At 38.9% G+C, this 24985-nt stretch overlaps 1 protein-coding gene across 1 annotated transcript in view; it reads left to right on the top strand.

Annotated features, from left to right (window-relative positions):
• DNAH6 (dynein axonemal heavy chain 6) overlaps positions 1–24985 on the top strand; it is a 192235-nt gene that overhangs the window by 1099 nt on the left and 166151 nt on the right. The window contains exons 2-18 of the mRNA XM_072115444.1: positions 679–933; positions 1876–2052; positions 2286–2545; positions 4890–5157; positions 5292–5426; positions 5904–6027; positions 7457–7580; positions 8412–8580; positions 13108–13230; positions 13775–13975; positions 14410–14530; positions 16514–16665; positions 18143–18295; positions 19175–19426; positions 19605–19733; positions 23662–23775; positions 24133–24276. Coding sequence (XP_071971545.1) covers positions 685–933; positions 1876–2052; positions 2286–2545; positions 4890–5157; positions 5292–5426; positions 5904–6027; positions 7457–7580; positions 8412–8580; positions 13108–13230; positions 13775–13975; positions 14410–14530; positions 16514–16665; positions 18143–18295; positions 19175–19426; positions 19605–19733; positions 23662–23775; positions 24133–24276 — 2895 coding nt within the window. The 5' untranslated portion in view covers positions 679–684. The remainder of the gene's footprint in view (positions 1–678; positions 934–1875; positions 2053–2285; positions 2546–4889; positions 5158–5291; positions 5427–5903; positions 6028–7456; positions 7581–8411; positions 8581–13107; positions 13231–13774; positions 13976–14409; positions 14531–16513; positions 16666–18142; positions 18296–19174; positions 19427–19604; positions 19734–23661; positions 23776–24132; positions 24277–24985) is intronic.

Genomic DNA, 24985 nt, shown 5'->3' with positions numbered 1-24985 from the left:
AATTCAGCAACCAAAAAGAGCAATCTTTATGAAAGTGTTAGAGATAGCAGTTTGCTATGCTCTGACAACCCTATAGACCTGCCAGGACCCCTGTTCCTGTAACCTCTGGGGTTCTGATCGGTTAACCACCTTTAATCATACTTACATATACAATAATGGCTGGTTGGATCGCTGTGCAGGATAGTCCAATTAACCCAGAATTAGCTGCGGTTTACTGAAATACAAATGAAAGCTGCAAAAATGTACATACTATATACAGAACAAAAAATATGTTCTATCTTTAGACTAGCGGAAGTATCATGGGACAACTTTTGGAAACTATGTGGCTATGTTGCCAATATTTAATTTTAACTCCATAGAAGTAATCACTATTTACAAAAGCTGTATTAATAAATATGCTTATTTGCCATAGCTTTTTACTTAGTAAATGTTGCTCGCAGTACACCAGTCTTAATAGAGAAATCTTAGCAGTCCTGTTCCATACTGCTGCCAAGTCTCCTGACATATAGGTGAGCTGGCAAAGATCTATCATTTTGCCATATAGGTATAAAAGAAGCTTTGTGTGTAGTAAGATCATAAACAGTATATGTCGGATATAAAGTATTATGTTTTTAGTTGCTATTTTTACATTTTTGAACATTTGTACATGCTTATACTGCTATTGATTTTGTATTTCAGGAAGTGATGTCCGCCCACATACCTCATGGGAATCCGCATATATCTTCACCCTCACACATCAATGGTGCAGTAAACATGGAGCCTATGAATTGGGTGCAGACTCAGAGACCGGATTTGAGCAAATTAAAAGACAGAATAATTTCCCTAGCTCCAAAACAAATGGTCCTAAATCCAGAAGCATTACTATTTACCCATGACACAAAGGCACGTGCTATTACCAGAAAAAGACAGCAGACTGTTAAATTGGAGCCATTGGTAAGATGACTATGAATAGAGAAAAGATCCTCCTTGTCTGCTGCACACTATGAAACAGCAGTTTACTGTTGAATATATCACTGACATGAAATAGGGGGATGTCCCACCAGCTCTGGCTCCCCTGGTACACCAGATCCCTGTCTGTCATACACACAGACCTGCTATTTGTAATTTTCTGCTTGATGTAATAGGGAGTCAAAGTCTTACCACTATTTGAAGATATAAGGCTGCATTCACACGAAAACGGCCATATATTGGCGAAATACCCTACCATTCATTCCTATGGGCAATACGGACATACATTGAATGGCAGTAATGTACAGTAATGTATGTGAGCCGTATAAAAATATATAGCATGTTCTATTTTCTCACGTTCTTGCAGCCATATGCCCTATAGAAGTCGGTGGAACCTATAAAATATGGGTGTCAAACGTTGTAGCCACCGTATGATGCCGTATATACGTTTTGTATCTAGGAAGACCAGGAGCTATACAGTTATACAGATACAGTACTGATACGGTGACATGTGGTGCAATAAGTGCGCATACAGCTGAACAACGTCACGTATATATGGGCTCATACGGCACCGAAATACAGAATTGGAGAAATCACACGTTCATGTGAATGCAGCCTTAGAATTAAGAGATTCTAACCTAACCTTTAGACTTTATTACTTTTACTATATCCAATATCTATTTTTCCCATTTAGATACTATGCATATGCTACCTAAAATTGAGGACGTTTATACTCCAGTTTTAAAAGTGCAACCTATAGATACTAGAACATCATATTATGCCTACAGTATACCATATTAAATAAAATGGTGGGCATGCATCTACTGGTCTAGATAAAGCATTGAAGCTATATGCTTCTTATTAGTAGCAATGGAAAATAAGTTGCAGACCTCTGTAAATCTATTATTTTCTTCACATGTATTTAAGCCTGTATTGAAAACATATCAAGATCAAAATCAACCTGAATATATATACCAAAAGAACAAAGAAGATCTATTAAGTCGAGGTGTACTTTTACGGCCACCTTCTGCAGAAAAGAAACTACAAGCTGTCTCATCTACTATACGGCTTCCTGATCTTCCAGATGACTTAAAGGAGAAACAGGTGAGAAGTCACAAACACCTTTGATCCAGGTCATCCAGGCTGAATTACAGATTTTTTGCAAGCCAAGAAAAACATCTTCAAAGTTCGAGTCCTTCTACCAAGTCTGATTACAATAATATTTCACCATAAACTGAATACTCATTTTTACATTCTTCCCTCAGTTATTGTGTTTGACAATATTTATGGCAGTTAATATAATATCATTTATTACATTGATACTTTTTATCCTTTAGTTACAGCTGGACTTTAGCAGAACCCTATCTCCTACACCACCAAAGCAGGCGAGGACATCTCTTTCAAGACCTACCTCCTACACGCAAGTTCACTCCCCTCCACCTTGTACATTTGAGGGTGCAGAAGATGTCATAAAGGCAAACATTAAAGATCCATTACAGATTATTAGCATACTGCTGGAAAATAAGAATTTGGGTTTTCTCTATATGACTCCGGCTGTTCCCAAGTCCTCAGTTGAATATGATCCATATAACCTCAGGTACAGAAACACTTTTAAAAATCGCTCATTGATGGGGGACATTTATCAGAAGTGTCTTACAGCAAGACTTTTCTAGCTCCTCATGGAAACCGATCAGAATTCAGCTTTAATTTTATAAACCAGGTTAAATGAAAACTGAGCTTTGATTGGTTGTCATGAGAAATATGAACAACCCGGCTCTCAGATGCTTCTGTTAAATTTCCCCCAAGGGGTTAGTTGTCATTTGCCATGACCCCATTACAATTCTGTTTTAGCTATGTATTTGCAAATGTATTTTTAGAATTTTTCAAACAATGTAAACATAAAGTACCAAACAGGGAGTAAAAACCAGAGCCGTTAAATGATCATTAAAGACAAAACTTGGAGCAAGGCCCAGTAGGACAATCATGAGTGCCCACATTTACAATACAAATTGAATCTTGTAGGTTATATTCTGGTACATAACTATGTTTTAACACAACCAATTAAGATGTAAATAATGTATGTCACTTTTAAGTTATATACAGGTCACCACTATGTTGTGATATATGTGTAATCTGACAAAAGGGTAAGCATAACCCCAAAATGCGTTAGTGGAGATTTATCTAAAGTGTCTAAAAGAAATTGTCCGTGGCAGCCTTTCAGAGCTCATCTTTCTTTTGCCCACAGAAGTTTATGCAATGAAAGCTGGCCTCTAATTGGTTTCCCTAAGCAGCTAGAACAGTTTTTTCTTAAATCACAGTTTTTTTTCATAGATATTGTTTGGCCCTTAGGAGCTGACCATTGTTTCTCTAAGTACAATACACAAAGTTATGATCTATTTGTTTTAGAACAATAAAAAAAATATAGCAAAAATGTATTTCAATTATTCATCATTTCTTCTTTTTCTTTTAATCATATTTAATGCAACATTTAAACTTATATAATGGTATCAAGTCAGGATGTTACTGGCCCAGCGGTGGGCTGGTGAAAACACCTGTGGGCCTCGATGTCTATTAGCTCCACCCCTCCGTGTGCTGACTCGGCCCCTGCCACCATTCACTCTGCTCCCCACTGGCAAAATCTTGACTTCAATTCAATCTGTGTTTTCATCAATTTACACAGATAAAGTGGAATAATCAGATGGGTGGTGAAAGCTATTATCTCTCTGCATCATCACTGCTCTCCCATAGCAGTAATACCGGCAGGTGCGGAGTGATGATGTCATCATCTGCGGGCATCACAGCACAGAGGAAGATATGAAGAGGAGAGATGCTGGGGAACGCGGGCAGGTGAGTATGTGGTTAATCCCTACTAAACCTCCATAGAAGACCGCACACATAAACTTCAATCAATGAATACATCAAATCTTTATTACAAAATTAACAATACATCCCAAAAATCTGATAAAAAAAAACATTAAAAGAGACATCTAAAAACATATAACAGAAAACAAGGACAGTTTGCAAAAAACTGGAAAGGCAAACATTATATATTTAAATTGGGCGCTGGTCATTGTCCTTAGAATACTGACAAAGCAGGGTGCGAACGCGCGTTGGGGTGTCAGACAATGTGAACTGGTTTGGTCAACATGGCGTCTGGTGGGTACTTGTTAGCCTTATAGGGTGTTTGATTTGTCGTGAGATACATGTTTGAGTTCACAGCTCAAGTATTCTAAGGACAATAACCAGCTCCCAGCTTTAAATATATAATGGTTGCCTTTCCAGTTTTTTGCACACTGTCTGTGTTTTTTGTTATATGTTTTTAGATGTCTCTTATAATGGCTTTTTTTAATCAGATGTATTTTTGCAATGTATTGTTAAATTAATTTTGTAATAAAGATTTGATATATTCATTGGTTGAAGTTTATGTGTGTGCTCTATGGAGGTTTAGTAGGGATTATCTAGATCTGTTGTGGTCCTCCGAATTGTGAGCAGGAATATTGGGATAAATATATGTTTAACCCTGTAGTTGGAGATTTTTCGGTTTTCTAAAGGTGAGTATGTGGTGTTTACTTTTTAAAAAATTTTTTGAAACAAGGAAAAGAGAACATGTCTGGGGCACAATATGGGGGGATGAGAGGGAGTTGGAATATGGGGGGTATAAGTGGGGGTCCACAATATGGGTGGTATAAGAGGGGGCCAACAATATGGTGGGATATGAGAGGGCCCCCAATATGGGAGGGTGTAAGAGGGGACCCACAATATGGTGGCATATGAGGAGGGCTACACAATAGAGGGGGGTATGAGAGGAGCCCTTAATTATGGGGAGGATATGAGAGGGGGCCAATCTGACCCTGTATCAAGTTATTTGTGTTTTAATTTATACTTTTATAAATATATTTTTTATATATATGATTTTCTATATTTTTTCCTCCTTTGTGCAGAATTGTAAGCCATGAGAACATCAACAAAAATGACTACTACACCATCAGTGACAGAGGAGTAACCCATATGTGTAACGGAGATGTATTATTCTTGGAGTTGGAACGCTGGAAACAGGAATATCTTTACCATAAGGCACTGAAGCAGATTCCTACCTTTGCTCTCTTTAGAAAGTGGAAAGCTTTCACTGTATGGAGAAAAAATGTGCGTGCAAAGAAAATCAGTGAATGTCGAAAATCCCTGCAGGAGAATCTGTTCATTGTGAACTCAGTATGTATCCAAAGCCGTCCAATTATCAAGTATACTCTTATATTTATGTACAATTCAGACACTTACAGTCTCTGTAGTAATACAATTGATGAAAACTTTATCCCTTAACATTCTATATTTTTGATTTCCTGCAGTATTTGCGGCCTGCTCTCCTAAATATACAAGAAATGTGTTACCGAATCAGTGACATGGGTCTGTGCCGTATTGAGAAGGGGTACACATATTCATTAAAAGAGTTCACAGATATTCAGTTTAAGCAGCTACAAGAGGTATGTCTTTCAATAAAAGGTATGTTCACTGTTAAACTTTATCACAGGTAAAGTCTACAGGGACATTTATCATAGGTTTTCCTTGACTTTTTGCCGGCAAATAGTGTAAAAAAAAGAAAATCGGGGTTTCTCACGACTTTTAGTGCTCATAAATTGCACTGAGCAGATGTATTACTTTAAAAAGAACTAAATAAAAAACTCGCATTCCCCTCCTGGTGTATTTGTTGCTATTTTTAAAATACTGTTTGCATTTATTTTGTGATAAAAAAACACTGCTTATAGATTTTAGAGGGCCAAAGTCCCACCAAAAGCAGTCATACCACTGTTCCAAGGTTCCTGCTTAATTATAAATGTCCCCCCTATGAATTTCTAAAAACTAATAAAAAAATGCCATATGTTTACAACACATTTTATTTTTCATTTTAATTCATTTTAATTTTATTTTGTAATTTATTTTGTAATTTTGTACTTTCGTAGGTTGCTAACCATCTATCAGAGTTCCGTGACCTTGCTAAAGAAGTTGTCAGAAGCGCTAGTCGAACTGCTTTATTGGAGGCTGGCTTTACACCGGATGACTACATGAATGATTCTGAAAACTCAGGTGAAATGAGATATGGAATTAAGCCCTCACTCCTGATTTCCATTTATACAGTAAAGGCAATAGGTCATATAGCTTAAGTGAAAAATATGTAGATAAACTTGTAAATAGATTACTGTAAGGCACAGTTTTCAATGTCAGTCAGCTGCCTTTAAATCCCTCATTGCATCAATTGAGACCTTGACTCTGGGAATAGAGATGTTGTCCGGATTTGGGATGTGTGAATCCACTGTACCACTGTCTTCACCAGCACACACTGCAAAGCGGGTTGGACTTGCTGCGGCACGGTACCACCAGGTCGTTCCACAGGTGCGACTAGCCCGCGGTGCCAGCCAAGGTCGAGGTACCTCAACGGAAGACAGTCTTGTGGTCGGGTCCAGGTGCAGGGTCAAGGCAGGCGGAAGAGATGCAAGGTCAAGTCCAATACAGGGTCCGCAACAGGAGGTCCAGGCAGATGGGAATGGGAACACAGGCACACGGGACATAGGAACACAGCAACACGGAGGAACTCTGGTAACACGGCAACACAGGACTCAGGAGCAGGAGCACGCAGGAATACACAGGAACACACAGGAACCAGGAATGCACAGGAAAGCAGGAATGCACAGGAATGCAGGAATACACAGAAACGCAGGAATGCACAGGAACGCAGGAATACACAGGAACGCAGGAATGCACAGGAACACAGGAATACACAGGAACACAGGAATACTTCATGTGCAAGGGTCACAGCAAGGGGCAAGAACTTATTTATTTAAGAACTTTTGTGAGCCAGCGCACTCGCGCCCTAGGAGACGGGATGCGTGCGCCTGGCAGAGGTAAGTTCTGCCGGGGACCAGGGGCACACGCTGTAAAGGTGTAATATAAAAACTTTACAATATTTAACAGAAGTGCCACTCTCAGATCTTTGGTATAGTACAAAATTGTCTTTCACTGAACAGCAATAAATGGGCCGTCCATTAACCTTCTATAAGAATTGCATAGTACTACATACGTTTTCTCTGGAGCTGCAGAGGAACTGAACTCTTGTTCACAGGTTTCCACAAAAAGGTCTGGTTAGTGCTGGAGGTACTTGCCCTTTCGACATCCTGTCAAACGTTTAAGAAACAGAGATTGTCTAATGAAGACATGCTCACAACTTAAGACAAACTTTTTTTTTTTTTTTTTTTACAATTATAAACTCAGAATAGGATTGTGTTATAAGTATGCTTTTCCCAAACCAGAGAACATTTTGTGAACTGTAATATTGTATTATAAGTTTTCGATCCCTCTATCCTCTATGGTGTGTTTTATTATACTTATATGCTACTTATATGCTACTATATTGCTTTAGATAGTAAAGCAATAGTCTACTCGCCTGTTCTCTATATATAAGTGAATGGATTTGACTTATATTTAACTGTTCTGAAATCCTTTTTGAATATCGTCCCAGGACCTGGAGCTACAGATATTTTAACACTCTCTCATTTTGATGGAGACATATTTGGAGAATCTTCTGATAAAATGACTTACACAGAGCAAGCAAATAAAAGGACACACTGCAGACGGCTGACATGGTAAGTACACATTTTATTAACAACTGGAAGCAATTTTAGTTGCTATAAAAATCATTGTTCAAGTTCAAGTGAAACGCAAATACGCATCTATACATAGATGACATTTGAGGAAATAGAATATACTCAGGAAGGAACTGGAAGACATTAGTCTAAATTTATCAAAGCAAAGTATTATACACCAGTGTAGCAAAAATATTGAGTAATTTGCACTAAGTGTATGCAAAGACTTGGTGAAGTTAGATGGATGGAGAATCTAACACCCTAACAATGCTTTGATCACTTAAATGCTATCTGGGAACCATGTGACTGTTATTGAGAGCAACATCAGTCTAGGGAGCTACAGGATCTACAGTGGTACTGTATATGGGACATCTCACAGTAGTCATTCTCCACACCCAACCCTTCACTCTTATACCCTCCCTGTCTCTTGTTTTTGTCTAACTTATTGTTTTATACACAATATAGGTGATACACATCTTTTTCTAGTTGTTCTTTTGTTTCTGATCAATGGTTATTGTAGCACTGTCCTTTAAGCACATGTATACTGATGTGTTTTCTTGATCTTTATGATCAGCTATTCACACCATCTGTTTGACCTTTGATATTTCAATTGTTTTTCTTTTTTGTAAAATAAAATGTGTCAACAACATTGACCAGCCCTGAGTTTTTGGCTGTACATGAAGGTTTTCTTATTTTGATATTTTTTTATTTTTCTCTTATTGTTTAGCTTGTTAATTTTTTGTTGCTTTGGGGATTTTGTTCAGAAATTTTAAACTTTGTGATCATAATTTGTAACTCAGTTATTAAAGTTTTACTTTTTTTGTTGAAAAGCTTTATCCGACTTGCGGATTACTTGATAGTGAATACCATGCATGTCTTAGCTGTGAATTCAGTCTCCTACTTACTGAAATATCTGGTAGAAAAATTAAAATGCACACCATCTCATGAGGTGATACAGTCCTGGAATACTGAAGCTAAGCAAGATGCTACAGACAAAAAGGTAAAGTAAATCTGAATTAATAACAACAGTAAAATGTTCAAAAAGTTTATAGGAGTAATGATCAGCTGTGTGTTAAAAACATTAAATTAGGTAAAGCTCTGTAAAGAAAATCTACCAACAAAGTCAAGCATGGGAGTGCTGAGGGAACAGAGGGGGTGGGGGAAACAGTGGGACACATTAACTTACCTGGTCCCACAGAGTTCCTGAAAGTGCATTGTCCACATTCACTAAGATCGTGCACCTGATATCCTGATATGTGTCGCATTCCCGCTCAGGTCGGCCGGAGTTCACATCTTCTTCCCGGTGTATGCCAGTGCATTGGGTGCGACATAAATTGAATGTTAAATCCCGTGCTCAGTCCAAATCAGTCGGATCGCCCGCATGAAAGCTGGCGCCGCTGCACCAAAATCCGATCGTGTGCAATACAATCCCCTGCTAAATAACTGTCCCAGGGGCACAAATCCCGAAAATGTCAGGAAGTCCGACAGAAAAGCAATCCACGGACCCTTAGTAAATAAGCCCCAGTGCATTTTTTAAATTATTTTTGTCCAGTTCTTCTACTTGTTGAAAGAAAGGTATATTCATATTTGTTGTTATTAATGTGATAATACCAATTATCTCTGTCTAACGGCATCTTTATTCAATTGCTTTGGATTTTAATGGTTTATAATTGTTTTATGATAGGAATGGTAAAGGGAAAGCATGAGAGGAACCCAGGATAGACTCTGAACCAGGAGTTATAATAGTCATTTTTACATATCTACAGACCTGCAACTGCATACTAGCAAAAAGTGTATGTTCAGCATGCATAGTGTTATTCCCCTAACTCAGGGGTCAGGAACCTTTTTGGCTGTTAGAGCCATAAGCGCCACATATTTTAAAATATAATTCTGCGAGAGCCGTACAATGGGGCTTATTTACTGAGGGTCCCGAGGCCGCATTTTTGTCGGGGATCACGCCACACCCCGCAGAACATTATTATACACACGCCACCCCCCGCAGAACATTATTATACACACGTCACCCCCCGCAGAACATTAGTATACACACGTCACCCCCCGCAGAACATTAGTATACACACGCCACCCCCCGCAGAACATTAGTATACACACGCCACCCCCCGCAGAACATTAGTATACACACGCCACCCCCCGCAGAACATTAGTATACACACGCCACCCCCCGCAGAACATTAGTATACACACGCCACCCCCTGCAGAACATTAGTATACACACGCCACCCCCCGCAGAACATTAGTATACACACGCCACCCCCCGCAGAACATTAGTATACACACACCACCCCCCGCAGAACATTAGTATACACACGCCACCCCCCGCAGAACATTAGTGTACACACGCCACCCCCCGCAGAACATTAGTATACACACGCCACCCCCCGCAGAACATTAGTATACACACGCCACCCCCCGCAGAACATTAGTATACACACGCCACCCCCCGCAGAACATTAGTATACACACGCCACCCCCCGCAGAACATTAGTATACACACGCCACCCCCCGCAGAACATTAGTATACACACGCCACCCCCCGCAGAACATTATACACACGCCACCCCCCCCCGCAGAACATTATTATACACACGCCGCCCCCCGCAGAACATTATTATACACACGCCACCCCCCGCAGAACATTATACACACGCCACCCCCCGCAGAACATTATAATACACAAGCCATCCGCCGCAGAACATTATTATACACACGCCACCCCCCGCAGAACATTATTATACACACGCCACCCCCCGCAGAACATTATTATACACACGCCACCCCCCGCAGAACATTATTATACACACCACCCCCCGCAGAACATTATACAGGCGGTCCCCTACTTAAGGACACCCGACTTACAGACAACCCATAGTTACAGACAGACCCCTCTGACTTCTGGTGAAGCTTTCTGAATGCTTTACTATAGTCCCAGATTGAAATAATCAGCTGTAAAGTGTCTGTAATGAAGCTATGTTGATAATTCTTGGTCCCATTGCAGCAAAAATTGTTTAAACTCCAATTGTCACTGGGGCCAAAATTTTTTTGTCTGGATCTACAATGATAAAATATACAGTTTCGACTTACATACAAATTCAACTTAAGAACAAACCTCCAGACCCTATCTTGTACGTAACCCGGGGACTGCCTGTAATACACACGCCACCCGCCGCAGAACATTATTATACACACGCCGCAGAACATTAGTATACAAACGCCACCCCCCGCAGAACATTATTATACACACGCCACCCCCCGCAGAACATCCCAATACACACGCCACCCCCCGCAGAACATCCCAATACACATTTGTTAAAGTGTCTGCGCCAGTTTTATGTGGCGGCTGCTCTGTGTCCCACAAGACTGCTAGACTGTTGTTACTGCTAAGCCGGACCATGCGCCACATTTATTACTGACGTGCACCACAATTTTGTCTTAGGTCCTAGCTATTTTGTATCTCAGCTGCTGCAGAACCTCACATTAATGTAGAAATGCAGTGGTGGGGGAAGATATGAGGGGATGATGCAGAGGGGTCTGTAAGGGACACTTAGGAGCTTCATAGCTGCTCCTGCACACAGGACACTAAGGGGTTAAGGCAGAGTGTGAGGAGACACTGGGGGAGGGAGCACTTATCTCTGGCTGATCCCCGGCTGCTGACTCCTTCTCCTCAGGTGCTGGATGTCTCCGGAGTGTGCAGCTCTCTGGTCTCCTCTGTCTGAATCTCCCGCGCTGCTACATTCAGCGCTGGGATTGGCTGCAGGCAGACAGTCTCCTCCCCTCCCTCTCTCACACATGGAGGAGACTGCTGCAGGGAAGGAGACGGAGGCGCCGCCCCTGAATTAACCCCGCGTACCCCTGCGCTGCTCTGCTGAATACATCCAGGGGCATTACTACAGCCAGGGGCACAACAGGGGCCAGATAAGGGCCCCTGGTCTTGACAGGCAGCGTAGCAGATGCCACGGCTGTAGTAATGCCCCTGGATAGGAGCCCTGACTGCGAGCCAGATGCGGCCATCAAAAGAGCCATATCTGGCTCGCGAGCCATAAGTTCCCGACCCCTACCCTAACTTCATAAAGTTAACAAGCTTAGCGTAGCTTTTCTAAGAAGAGTTTGATCACCCCGAGTGGGGATGGTCAGTCTAAGCATTCTAAATTGATAGATTCATTATTATACATCTAATGATTATGGCCAGGCTGTGCATCTACATACTGTGGCCCAATGAAGGCATTTAGGGATTTTTTTTTTTTACAAGTAATAATCCACAACTCTACAGCTGTCAAGCAATCATGACCCTGGATCAGTAATCTGCACAAATGTAATAAGTGATTTTATAGATCAATGTATGTAGAGATGTCCCAGAGATATACTCCCTTGCCCCTTATCTTTACAATTATATAATTATATATAATTTTACAGCATATATAATGTATATATTAATATTTTATTCATGTGAATTACATCTGGAAAAATGCTAAAACATGGCAGCTGTAGCTCAGTTACCACTGCAAATTTAATGAACATCTTCAAGAGAGAATGTATTTATTAAAATTAAAATCCCTTGCAATGTTACTGTGTTAAATTTTAAGAACTTGTATGTTGAAAACTTAACATTGCTGTGACTTTAGGGACAATATATGACTAAACTTTTTGTTGCCTTAGTTATACATTGGGCTGTGTTCTGGTTGTATATCAGTATTTCTTATATTATTCTATTATAGATGTACAAATGTAAGGGCATACCTGAAAACACATTTTTTTGTCAGTCTAAAGCTGCAGTAAAGTTCCAAGAAAACAATAGGTGCCTGTAACCACACATTTGATGCCGATTTGACTGATGCCTATTTGCCTACCTTACACTGAACTGTGGAGACCTATATTGTTTTATCTTAGGGACTGCTGTGTGTGACAATGGTAACTGTACAGTCTTTCAGAATATGTTGGTGCTATAAAAACAATAGTTATAAATAAATTAATAGAATAATCGTCATAATAGTCATATATTTACTTGTCCACAAAAATGACCATTACTCTCTATTCATAGCGATTTGGCATCTCCATTGCATTTTCATATAAGGGGACATAGGGTTTAGTTTTATTTATTTGCCTTTCAGTATATAAAGTGCGTCAGTACTGTACAGATACGAATTGATTAGGAGTCAAAGAGATAAACTTATTTCCTCCATATTGTTCAATAGGCACACTACATTGTGTTAATTAAAATAGCAAGTACATCCATTTCTTTTTATGGCCGTGGAGGTAGATCTTCAGGCAACAAATGTGTTAAAGGGATTGTTTAGGATCAGATGGGAAGGTGTCTTTGAAAAAACAACACCTCTCACAGGTCGGCTCCATATTTAAATTGGGTCGAGTTGCAACACCAGACCCAATCCATTCCAATAAAAGAATAGCCTTTGTTAACTATTTTATTCAGACTGTATTTTTTCATTTGTATTTTTCTGCAGTTATTCTTATTTAATCATAGATTTCCTGATTTTTTATATGCTTTGAGTAGCCCACAGCAGCTGCTCATCTATCAAGTGCTTCCTCTGAAGAAGAGACGACGCCAATGTTCCTCTCTGAGATAATTCTTGATACTCAGGCATTATGGTTTGAGCCTTCCATTGAGGATTTTCAGGTTTGTTCCATCTTAAATATTAATCAGAATAAAAAAGAGGTCATACTAGTAGACATATAGACCGCATGGAAAACAAGTTCAAAGCTATTTGCGGTACTTGTAAACCAGCCAACAATGGCATATAAGGTTAATTACTAAGTAGATATACAGCAAATGTAGCAAGTGTTATATGGGCAATTTCCCTAGTGGGGTTTTATGTGTTTAGAAGTGCTATCGGTGAAGATATAATAAGGCAAGGAGAAGTAAACACAGCTATGAAAGAATAACACAAGAAGTACAAAAGAAGTAGACAGTCATCAGCTCTTACCAAAATTAGTGCACATATAAAGTGTAATAAGATGGATAATGAAATATTTGGATATATATCCAAAAAGAATAACAGCACTTAAATTATTCAAGTGAGCAAGGGTGTTAACTCCTTCCACTATGTTGTTGTACCCAACCCTGGAACCTTTCACAAGAGATTCCTGTGCCAGATAAAGAGCTAGATAAATATAAATGCACTTCATACTTTTTTGAATTTAAATGTCCATATTGTTTTTAGGACAGCATTGCTGAAGTGGTTAACCAATTCCAAGAAACCGTTTTGTCATTGGCAAATCTTGTCCCAGACCCTTATTTTGATGCCTTTACTCAACCCACTATCAATAACAAGTTGGAGGAGAAGACATGTGGAGAAGGACCAAGTTTAAGCACTATGTTCGAAGATGACAAACATTTACAAACAATCATTTCTAAAATAAAAGTAAGTTATTATTGCCAGAGTGGAGTTTGGGGGTCTCCCATGTAAAGGTCAGCCGCTTGAACTAAAATTGGTAGTTTTGCCCAACAATCATCCAGGATGTATGGTGAGTTAATTGAACATTTTCCAAAAGTTTGAATGTTTAGTTACATAATCAACTACCAAATAGTTGTCTTTAAAACATGGTTCATGTCTGGTTGCATTCCCAGGACTGACTACGATTGGGCTGAACTGACCTACTAGGTTAATGGCTCTATTGAATGGTACTCGCACAACTCATGTAACAGTAAATTGTTACTTCTGCACATTAAATAAAAGAATATCTCAAGTGTAACACTAATAAATCATGTACATGTTTGGAAAACACATGTTTTCTTCTGAATACTCCATTCTTTACTTTTGGAAAGTAAACCTGTACATTTACTTTTCTGTTCTAGGAAGCCATACAGTCTGCATTTAATACAGCCAATGTGTATTCTGGCACCTTTGAAAAGTTTCGATTGTTTTTCAAAGAAAATGAAAGTTTGGATTTGGAAGCATTAAAAGAAGAGGACCATGGTAGGATATATATCAGACAAACAATTACTTTTTTTTACGCATATCTATGCCTTTTGTGTAAAAGGAATGTAATCTATAAAAGTACTCCAGTATTTTTCCTTTGCTATGGGATTTAAGGTTACACCCTGGGAATTACATGGCATTTTGTTGTCCAGAGGGCCAGAATTTCTGCATGATAAAACTGCACAGACAGTATCAGATTCCTATACAGTTACAGATAAAAATTCATCAATCTTTGGTCATACATATCTCTATACACTGACAGTAAAAGATGTAAATAAGTATTGTGTTGTGGAAAATGTTTGTGTCATAAACTACAACCTTTGCTTTCCCAATCTTCAATGCCTCCAATGTTACCCCACACCTTAATGGTTCGTCCGCTCTATAATGTCCTCCTCAGTGGCCCCCACATTGAATAATGTTCCCTTCCTCTGGCATCCCACCCTGAATAATGCTTCCCTTTAGAGGCCAACCCAGTGTTGGGTTGGGGAGCTTAGGGCCCACCAGTGAAATTGATTTTGGGGACCCACCTACTGCTTCATGGAAATATTACCTGTTTATTCTTAGGTCGCGTTTACAGAATCCATTTTCATTGCGTTTTGAACACATCCTAAAAAACTTCAGTATTAGTGATAGTAAAAACATGGATGTATTTTGAGGTACTTTTTTTCCAATGTGTTTTCAACGCGTTTTAAAAAGCAATAGAGGCACATAAATGTGAATGCAGCCAAAGACCATGTGCACAAGATGAGATTAAATTGTGTTTCAAAAGTTGTATCTGACGAATCTCTTCCCTGAATGCAGATGTGTTTAGACTTAAATGCTTGTGTTCAGTAAGTAGTATTTACACAACACCAGAATTCAGGTTTTACCATGTCGGCATTCAGATATCACCTCCCCCTCATATTGTGGCCCCCTATCACATATATCTCCATATTGTGTAACCACCTCTCCCCCTTATATTGTGGCCTCTCATCTTCCCCTTATATTGTGGACCCTCATCTCTCCCTCATTTGGCGACTTCTCATCTCCTCCTCATATTGTGGACCCTCTCATCTGCTCCTTAAATTTGTGGACCTTCTCATTTCCTCCTCATATTTTGGCTCTTCTCATCTCATCCTCATATTATGCACCCTCTTGTACTACGCCTAAACTTATAGTACCCTGAATCTGACCCACCAACTAATATTACCACCTTTCTGTAGCTCCTTACTCCTAAATGCTCCCATTTTTTGCACCCACCCTTAATGGCCTCATTTTTGTAACCCCCTCTATTTCTAATGCCCCTTTTGTTGCCCATACCGTACCACACTTATAAAGACCCCTTCTCTGTAATCCTCCATATAATGCACACAGTTGTAACAATAGCTCCTTTCTTTTCCTGTGAATTAAATTTTACCTATGATTTCGGACAGTCTAAAAATTGTTAAATGTACGTCCCTGCCTCAGTCTTAGAGCTGTTTCGCACTCTCCGTGATCAGCCTATGATCACAAATCATGCAGAGTCTGGTATTACGGACTGACCACAATGCTGTCAAGCATTCACAGGTGTTTCTGTAATTCCTAGTAAGTCATATGTTGCTAGATGATTAAGTGGCCTACATTTTCATGGTTATAATTATGTTTTGAAGGCACAATGAAAGGCATAGAACCCTAATTCTCCCTCCATATTGACAAATAACATATCATCACTTTTAATTTGGAACTTTATCAATACAATGTAAAAAGGAAAGACTGCATCACTTGAGACAGTACGATAGCTGCCAATAACCCTGAATAAGGATTTAGATGATGGGAAATTAAGTTAACTGTAATTGCATTATAACGAGTTAGCACTTGGTTATCTACTTACTAGACACAGTCATCTGGAAAATGCAGTGAAGCTGGGCTTATTTTTTTTACATAATATTGTCTTACATTTTCCATATAGGGCCATATGAGAATGCTAAGGATTTTACAACTGTGTATTTTATTCCCATGTAGGAGTTGATTTCTTTGCTGAGCAGCTACAGAAATACCACAAAGAACACAAGGATGCTATGGCAATCATACAGAAAATAAATCTAGGATTACTGTTAATAGACTCCAAAAAATTAAAAGACAAGTTAATTCCTTCACCAAAAAGATGCTTAGAGGTAAGCAGTATCTGAGGTATGGATGCGGAATGTAAACTAGTCCATGGCCATGATTTACTCCACAGGTAGCTGTCCCCTTGAGTCCCCTTTGTGAGTCATGAGCCACATATTTCCATTTTATAGATGTCAGGATTTGCGCTGTATAGCTGGTTCCTATTTACAGACGGTACGAAAAGTAATCAGCCCCCTTTAAATTTTTCAATCTTCGTTTCATTGAAGCCAATCGGTAATATAAAGGTTTTTTTCTGCACATTAATGTACACTCTACACCCCATCAGGTCAGGGCTCTGGTTAGGCCAGTTAAGAATGGTCACAGAGTTGTTCTGAAGCAACTGCTGTGTTATTTTAGCTGTGTGCTTAGGGTCGTTGTCTTGTTCGAAGGTGAACGTTCGGTTACCACCATGTTTCACTGTTGGGATTGTATTTGATGAGCAGTGAATTGTTTTCTCCACACATAATGCTTAGAATTAACACCAAAAAGTCAATCTTTGTTTCATCAGACAAGAGAATCTTATTTTTCATAGTCTGGGAGTCCTTCATGTGTTTTTTTGCAAACTGTGGACTTTCATATGTCTAGCACTGAGAAGAGGCTTTTGTCGGCACACTCTGACATAAAGCCCTGACTGGTAGAGGGCTGAAGTGATAGTTGACTTTGTGGAACTTTCTCCCATTACCCTACTGTGTTTCTGGAGCTCAGCAGCAGTGATCTTGGGGTTCTTCTTTACCTCTCTCACTAAGCCTCTTCTCCCACTATTGCTTAGTTTGGCAGGATGGTCAGGTTGAGAAAAGTTGTCCCAAACTTCTTTCATTTAAGGATTATGGAAGCCCCTGTGCTCTTAGGAATCTTGAGTGCTGCAGAAATACTTTTTCAAGCTTGGCCAGATCTGTGCGTTGCCACAATTCTGTCTTTGAGCTCCTTGGGCAGTTCCTTTGACCTTATTATTCTTATGTGCTCTAACATGCACTGTGAACTGTGATGATGTAGATGTGTGTGTGCCTTTCCTAATCAAGTCCAATAAGTTTAATTAAACACAGCTGGACTGCAATGAACAAATAGAACCATCTCAATAAGGATCAGAAGGAAATGGACAGCATGTGAGTTAAATATGAGTGTTACAGCAAAGTTAGCAAAAATATCTACATTTCATTTTTTTCCTGTCAAGATGGGGTACGTTAATAAACAAAAAAAAAATACTTTTTTTTCACTTACCTATTGGATGCAGTGAAAGAAATAGTGAAAAAATTAAAGGGGTCTGTATACTTTTTCTACCCACTGTATATCAGATGGCAGAGCAATGTTGTAACTTCAGCAATATAACATGCAATTATGAAATTCAATCACTGCTCTTACATTGCCCTTTGAGGCGTAACCCTAACTGGCTATGATATCACAGTTGTGAGATGGATGGGCTGACTGTAGTTGGAATTGTATATGCAGTATATAGATAATGTTTTATGTTTGTATTTCACTTTATAGGCAATAAATGAAATCTTACCAGTTCTTGCTAAAAAGAAGATGGATGCAATCATAGCTGAGGCCCAAGATGCCCAATTTAAACTTGAATTTTATCCCACCACTACTTTGGATTATGTGAATACTTTAGTATTCTTGGATGAAATTCAGGAACGAGTAAGTAAAAAAATTATTTTGAAGTTGCAACTTCCTATCATGCATCACATAGATTGAAAGTAAAATATAATCATATGATACAGAGACATAAAAGCAAATCTATGTAAAAACCCTGATGGAACTATGTTCACACAACAGTTTTTTACTCACAATGCTGAGGCGATTTATTGCTTCCAATTTATAGATCCAGAAACAGACTCTTCTTTTCTGTAGCAGTAATGGTAATTCCACCACTGAAGTTGTGGCAAAGATGGACATGACACTTTGTTTTTCACTTGGTATCCCTCAAAAATGGACACATATAATTTGGAAATAAATACTGGCATTGGCCTGGTTTGTTATTCCTGCATTGCTATAAGTCGAGGGTATGTTAAAATTTGGTCTTGTCCCACTACGCCCTTGCCAATTTTTAGAAAAGTGGACATGATGGGCGCAGGGCACAGGGGGGGCTGTGGTTGGGACAGGTTATAGCAAAGATCTAAGGCAGGGCAAACCTGCGTAGATTTCATTTGGGTGCACAATTCTGCACCAGAGTTATTAAAAGGCAAAAACCTCTTTGAAATTCTGACATGTGGGTTCTGAGGATATGCCCTGGATGCACCAACTGACCCATTATCATACAGATTAAATTTGGATTTTCTCAGAAATGGTATAATGGAGAGAAATAACAAGGGTATATTATAAATCACATTACACTTTTGTATAACAGCAGATCATAATGCTGTTCACTGAAGTTTTCCTAAGAGCATGATATTCCTAATGCCAGCAGTAATAGATTATTGGCATAAGGCGAATGTCTATAGTACTGTTGTTTAATCTATTAATATTTTGAATGGATTTAATATTAAGATTTATAAATGATTTACAATTCACTTTTAGATTGATGTTCTTGAAGAAGAGTCCAATGTGGTGGCACAGATGTATCAGCTTATTGACAGTTATAATGTGCCAACACCTCCAGAGGATTTTGCAGTCTTTGCTACTCTAAAGCCTTCAATATTGGCTGTCCGAAATGCTATTGACAAGTCTGTAGGTGAGAGAGATAGCAGCATAGAGAAATTCTGTCGATCCTTGGACAAAGACATTGCAGAGTTGAACAAGGATGTAAAGGATGTCAAGCAGCAATCTCAGGTATATTTTACAGACTGACGCAGTTAATCTTTCTAGAAGGCACCGTAATTTTGGCTATATATCTATTTCAACTCATACAAGCAACATTTGTCCAGCCTTTCTAAATAGAAATAGAATTTCCATAGAAATGTGTTTGCGTATTTACTACAGAGGTTGATGTACATAACTTATTTTGCAGGATCCACAGATTCTCGATATTGGTGCTGATCAGACAAAAATTAGACAAAGTCTGGCTGACTTGCAGACCATCATAGATGAGTTACAAAAACGAGCATTTCAATATAAAACATATCAGAAGAATTTCAAGGTAATGCTATAAATATTTATTTCTATTAATTTGTCGTTTTGAATTTTTATATGCTAAATTTTCTTAGATTTACAAAAAATTGACACAGTGTAACAAATATAATTGTGCTTTCTTCATGTAAAATTAACCAATCTTTGTAGCATTTATTGTGTAAAATGTTGCATTTAGTTTTACCGGATTTTTTCTGCTTAGGTAATAAGAGTGTAGGGTTTAGGTGACATTTGATTCGAATACAAAGACCAAGATCTGCACAGCCCAATATTGTGGAATATATGAAAAATTCTTTCTTATAGACAATACATAAAAGCAGTGTACAGAAATTGAAAAGAACACAGGGAGTGTGTATAGGCAAGTGGTACAACAACTTTATTCCATAAACCACATTAGACCATCACACAAAACAAGACATTAAAAACACTTAAAAGGTTATTGAACTCCAAGTCCCCCTCTCCACCCCTATAAATAGAAGTGTGGGAGAAGGAGCTGGGACTCAACTTAACAGATAAACAGAATACATGGATTTTAAAGCACTTCTATGGTTTCTCTCGATGTGTGCGACTCCGGGAAAACCATTATTAGCTACTGGCTTGGTTGTACAAGACGCCAGAAGCTCTGTTTCACTGTGGCCTCCACCCAACTGGAGCCTGCTGGAGATGTGAAAAGACCTGGGCATTTACACCCATGTATGGTAGTCATGTTCCCACATCACCATGTTTTGGAGAGAAATACAAAGCGAAATTAGAACCATTTGCTCCCCAACATTTCAAATTTAATTCTCGCTCATTAGGGTTAACACAAGGGGGGGCCAAACTGTCATGCACAGACTTGTCGACCCATTTGTTGGCAGCAACAAAGGCCCCGATACTCCTATGCTGGATGCAGCAGACAGCCCCATCGATATCACTGTAGGAAAACAAAGTGCCTTAGATATGCCACCTTGAGGAGTTATCCAGCTGGGCATCCCGCACACATGAACAATATAAAAAGGCTTGGAAACCCTGGCACACTTACAACCACATTTCCACCCCAACCCCTATGGGAGAAGCAGGAAATGGTCTGGGTCCAGCGTCAGGACACTAAACTAGTAGTCCCATCCACCTCCACTTCATTAAACCCATGGACCAGCACACTAATGGGATCAGTATACTAAACACACTCATTCCCTCCCTGCAAGTGCACATTTTTCCTTTGGACTTCCCTCCCTCCCCTCCCCTAACCCCAAAAGTGGTTATATGTTAACGGACTTATCTATATGTTTAGAGCTCATTGTAATCTGCTTTGTCTGTATTGTTCTTCTTTTTGGAAAATAAATAAAAAGAGAATTGAAAAAAAAAACACTTAAAAGGTACAACAGTACTTAGATAAAGACGTTTATACACCAAACCTAGGCCAACCGATAGCTGATTTTTGATGACAGATGAACTAAGCATTTATCATTTATTCTCTAAAAATACTGGTATCTTGGATAAATAACATTTTACTTTATTATATTACCATATATGCTCGAGTATAAGCCGACCAGAGTATAAGCTGAGGTACCTAATTTTAACACAAAAAACTGGGAAAACCTATTGACTCGAACGTAAGCCGAGGGTGGGAAATGCATTGGTCACAGCAACCCCAGTATATTGCCTGCCAGCCCCTGTAGTATATAGCCTGCCAGCCCCCTGTACTATATAGCCTCCCAGCCCCCTAGTATATACCCTGCCAGCCCCTTGTAGTATATAGCCTGCCAGCCCCCGTTGTATATAGCCTGCCAGCCTCCTAGTACATAGCCTGCCCCTTGTAGTATTATAGCCAGCCAGCACCCCTGTAGTAAAAAAAAATTAGGACTGTACTCATCTTTCCGATGCCAGCCGTAGGTCCTCTTCTTGCTTTGGGTCCTCCTCTGGTCCATCAGTTTTCTTCGGCTCCTCTTCGGCTCGTTACCCTCCTCTTCTGATCCTCCCACTCGGCTGGCACACAGAATGACGTCAGCCGCTTGCTGACCTCATTGTTTGCGAGCTGGCAGCATCGCGATGGGACCTGAACAGGAGTGGAGTGACCCAAAGAGGAGCTGAAGAGGCACCCTACGGGGGCATTGGAAAGATGAGTACAGTGTTAATTTTTTTATAGACTTGAGTATAAGCCGAGTTAGGATTTTTCAGCACAAATTTTGTGCTGAAAAACTTGGCTCATACCCGAGTATATATGGTATATCTAAAAGTGGAGTAATTCCACCCTCATTTCAGTTACAAAGATCTGTGGGTGACATTGTGCTCATAATATGCTAGAGGGGAACATTTCTACTTTGAAGGTTGGAATAAGTTGTATTTTATTTATGGAATAAGTAGCCGCAGAGAATGGTCCATGGTTCAAAATTGTCTTTTACCTCATCAGCAAGCCATTCCTGTCCATGAAATGTAAGGATATGGAGGGACTTGTAATACTAACTGTCCATGACCAATCTACCTCCCAGAACATAAAAGGGAACCTGTCATTCACATTTTCACTTAAAGGGAACCTGTCACCAGGAGACCCATTTTTAACACTCCCCCAGTCCCCATAGAGCATAGTACATACACTGCCAAAGTGTTTTTGTATTAAAAATTGGTTTTACAGAAAAAAAGATATGTTATATTGTACCTTTCATTAGCATCTGCTGTGTGACTAGGCAGTTGCCAATTGGGAGGGGCTGGAAAGGAGCAGTCCCCCCCACCCTTGGGAAACATGTGACCTTTTCAAATATATGAATAACTCCCCACACTCGGGATTGGCTGTAGAGGAACAGGGGGCGTTGCTAAGCCCAGTGATGGGTGTTTTCATATATTTGAAAAGGTCACATGGAGAAGCTGTTCCCCAAGGGTGGTGGGGGGGAACCGCTCCTTTCCAGTCCCTCCCAATAGGCAACTGCCTAGTCACACAGCAGATGCTAATGAAAGGTACAATATAACATATATTTTTTTCTGTAAAACCAATACAAAAACACTTTGGCAGTGTATGTACTATGCTCTGTGTGGACTGGGGGAGTGCTAAAAATGGGTCTCCTGGTGACAGGTTCCCTTTAATGTCAGTTCCCATATTCTTTTTATTTCTAATTACCAATCTTCTTTTATAATAAACATTCTTAGTTCCATTTAGTTGTACAAGTATATAAAATGAAATGGTAAAAAAGGAAAGATTTCCAGTGTCCTCTTTTTAAAAATCATCAATGCTTTATTCAAAAATACAATAAAAACATAATAGGGGTACACCAGAGGAAAGGTATATGAAGAAGGAGAAAGATCTAGCGCTATTATAAAAAACATGACATAAAGTGGCCAACCCAAGCATGTAGTCCGTTAACAATGGATAACATCTGCATAATGTTTATTTATGAGATACAACCACCATACACACCATAGCTGTTTTAAGCAGCTCGTGAACAGAGAATAGAATAACGAGCAGCCAGCGTAGTGTCTGAACAGAGCCAAAGCATCTATTTTCCTATTCAGACCACTACATTGAGAACAGAACTGCCTTCTTACTTTAAATTAAATATTTGAATGTCTCATCAGAGGGTAAAGTCGTTTCATGTGCCAGTCTTCAAAGAAGTGAAGACTGGCTGAGCTGTAAATTTGGCCAGAAATAAGACCTGTTGCATAAGTTTTGGATGGGGCAGCTGGCTCACACACAAGGACATGGAAACCGAAGTTCCAAATCTTCTTGTGCATGTTGCATAACTCTTAATTTCTTACCAATCTGTTGCATCAAAACACAGTTCAACTCTTTTTTAACCTAGTGTCCACTTCCTAACACTTTTCTATGTAACGTGCTGCCTCACTCCTTCAATGGTTTTAGACAAATCAATTTATACTCATCCTGACTAAAATATATTAAAATCTAGGATGTATTTAACATGCAAAAGGTGCTGCATAATGTTAAATGTAAATGTTTCAATGTTTTTTAGGTTGAAGTGACAAAGTTTGATGAGTTGGAAGAAGTAAGTGCAGAATTAAAACTAAAGCAACTTTTATGGGATTCAATGACAGAGTGGGATGTGCTGCAATCTGATTGGATGCAGGTAAGACTCTGAACTTGGGCTAGAGGTCAAGTTACTGAATAAAAAGTATAGGCAGTCCCGAGCTTATGTACAAGATAGGTTCTATAGGTTTCTTCTTAATTTGAATTTGTATGTTAGTTGGTATAATCTATAAGTTATAGGAACAAGGATTGTCAATAAAGCTTCATTGCTAATACCTTTGATAACTCTTATGTTGACTATTACCATTTGTGACTAAACTTCAGTATTTTACCAACATCACCAGAACTTCAATAGAAGTCCCTGTGGGCAAAGAGATCCATGTGTGACTATGGGTCGTCTATAAGTCGGGTGCTACCAGTACTCTTAGATCAAAATAATATTTTCTGTACTGTACAGGCCATATTTGAAGCATTGGATCCAGAGCAACTTAATGCAACAGTTCTGAAGTATGCCAAATTTGTTAATCAGCTAGAAAAAGGACTTCCCCCAAATAATGTAGTGCCCTGTCTCAAAGAGAAAGTGGAAAAGATGAAGGAAAAGGTAAGCAATTTAGTATTGTGTGTATCTAACATATAAAATATAAGTGGTCAAATACAGTAAATGGTCTCATTTGTGATGATTTTTTCATTTAGTAAGAAAGAGGCTACTTTTTTTTGCTTTAAATTTTTCCTCTCCACCTTTAAAGAGCCATAAATTTCTTGATGGCTTTTTTTGATAACTTGTAGTATATTATTGTTTCATAATATACAGTATTAAGAAATAGCAGAAAAAATATGCAGGGTAAAAAAAAAAAAATCCCTCCATAGTTTTCCTTTGTTCCCTTTTTTACGGTTTTCACTTATGATATAAAATGATGTTACTTTTATTTGCAGATCAATACTAATGCAGCAATACTATATTTTATTTTTACTACAGTAATAACTGTACAGGATATACACTGTAATATTTTATTAGTGCAGACATGTAGGCATAATGTCTATATTTATTTTGTACAAATGTACAACTTTTTGTTGTACACTTTTTTTAAAATTTTAAAATTAAAAAGAATTTTTTGTTGGAGGCAAAATGTCAAAAAAGTGTTAACTCAGACATTAACCCCTTAACGACTTGGCCTTTTTTAGTTTTTTCACTTCCATTTTTCACACCCCACCTTCAAAAATCTATAACTTTTTTATTTTTCCACATAAAGAGCTCTGTTATGGCTTATTTTCTGCGTAACAAATTGCACTTCGTAGTGACGGTATTTAAT

This window comes from Engystomops pustulosus, chromosome 1, assembly GCF_040894005.1.
Source record: "Engystomops pustulosus chromosome 1, aEngPut4.maternal, whole genome shotgun sequence".
Taxonomy (NCBI): domain Eukaryota; kingdom Metazoa; phylum Chordata; class Amphibia; order Anura; family Leptodactylidae; genus Engystomops; species Engystomops pustulosus.
Note: the sequence above shows the minus strand (reverse complement) of the source record. Positions and strands in the feature narration are given on the sequence as shown.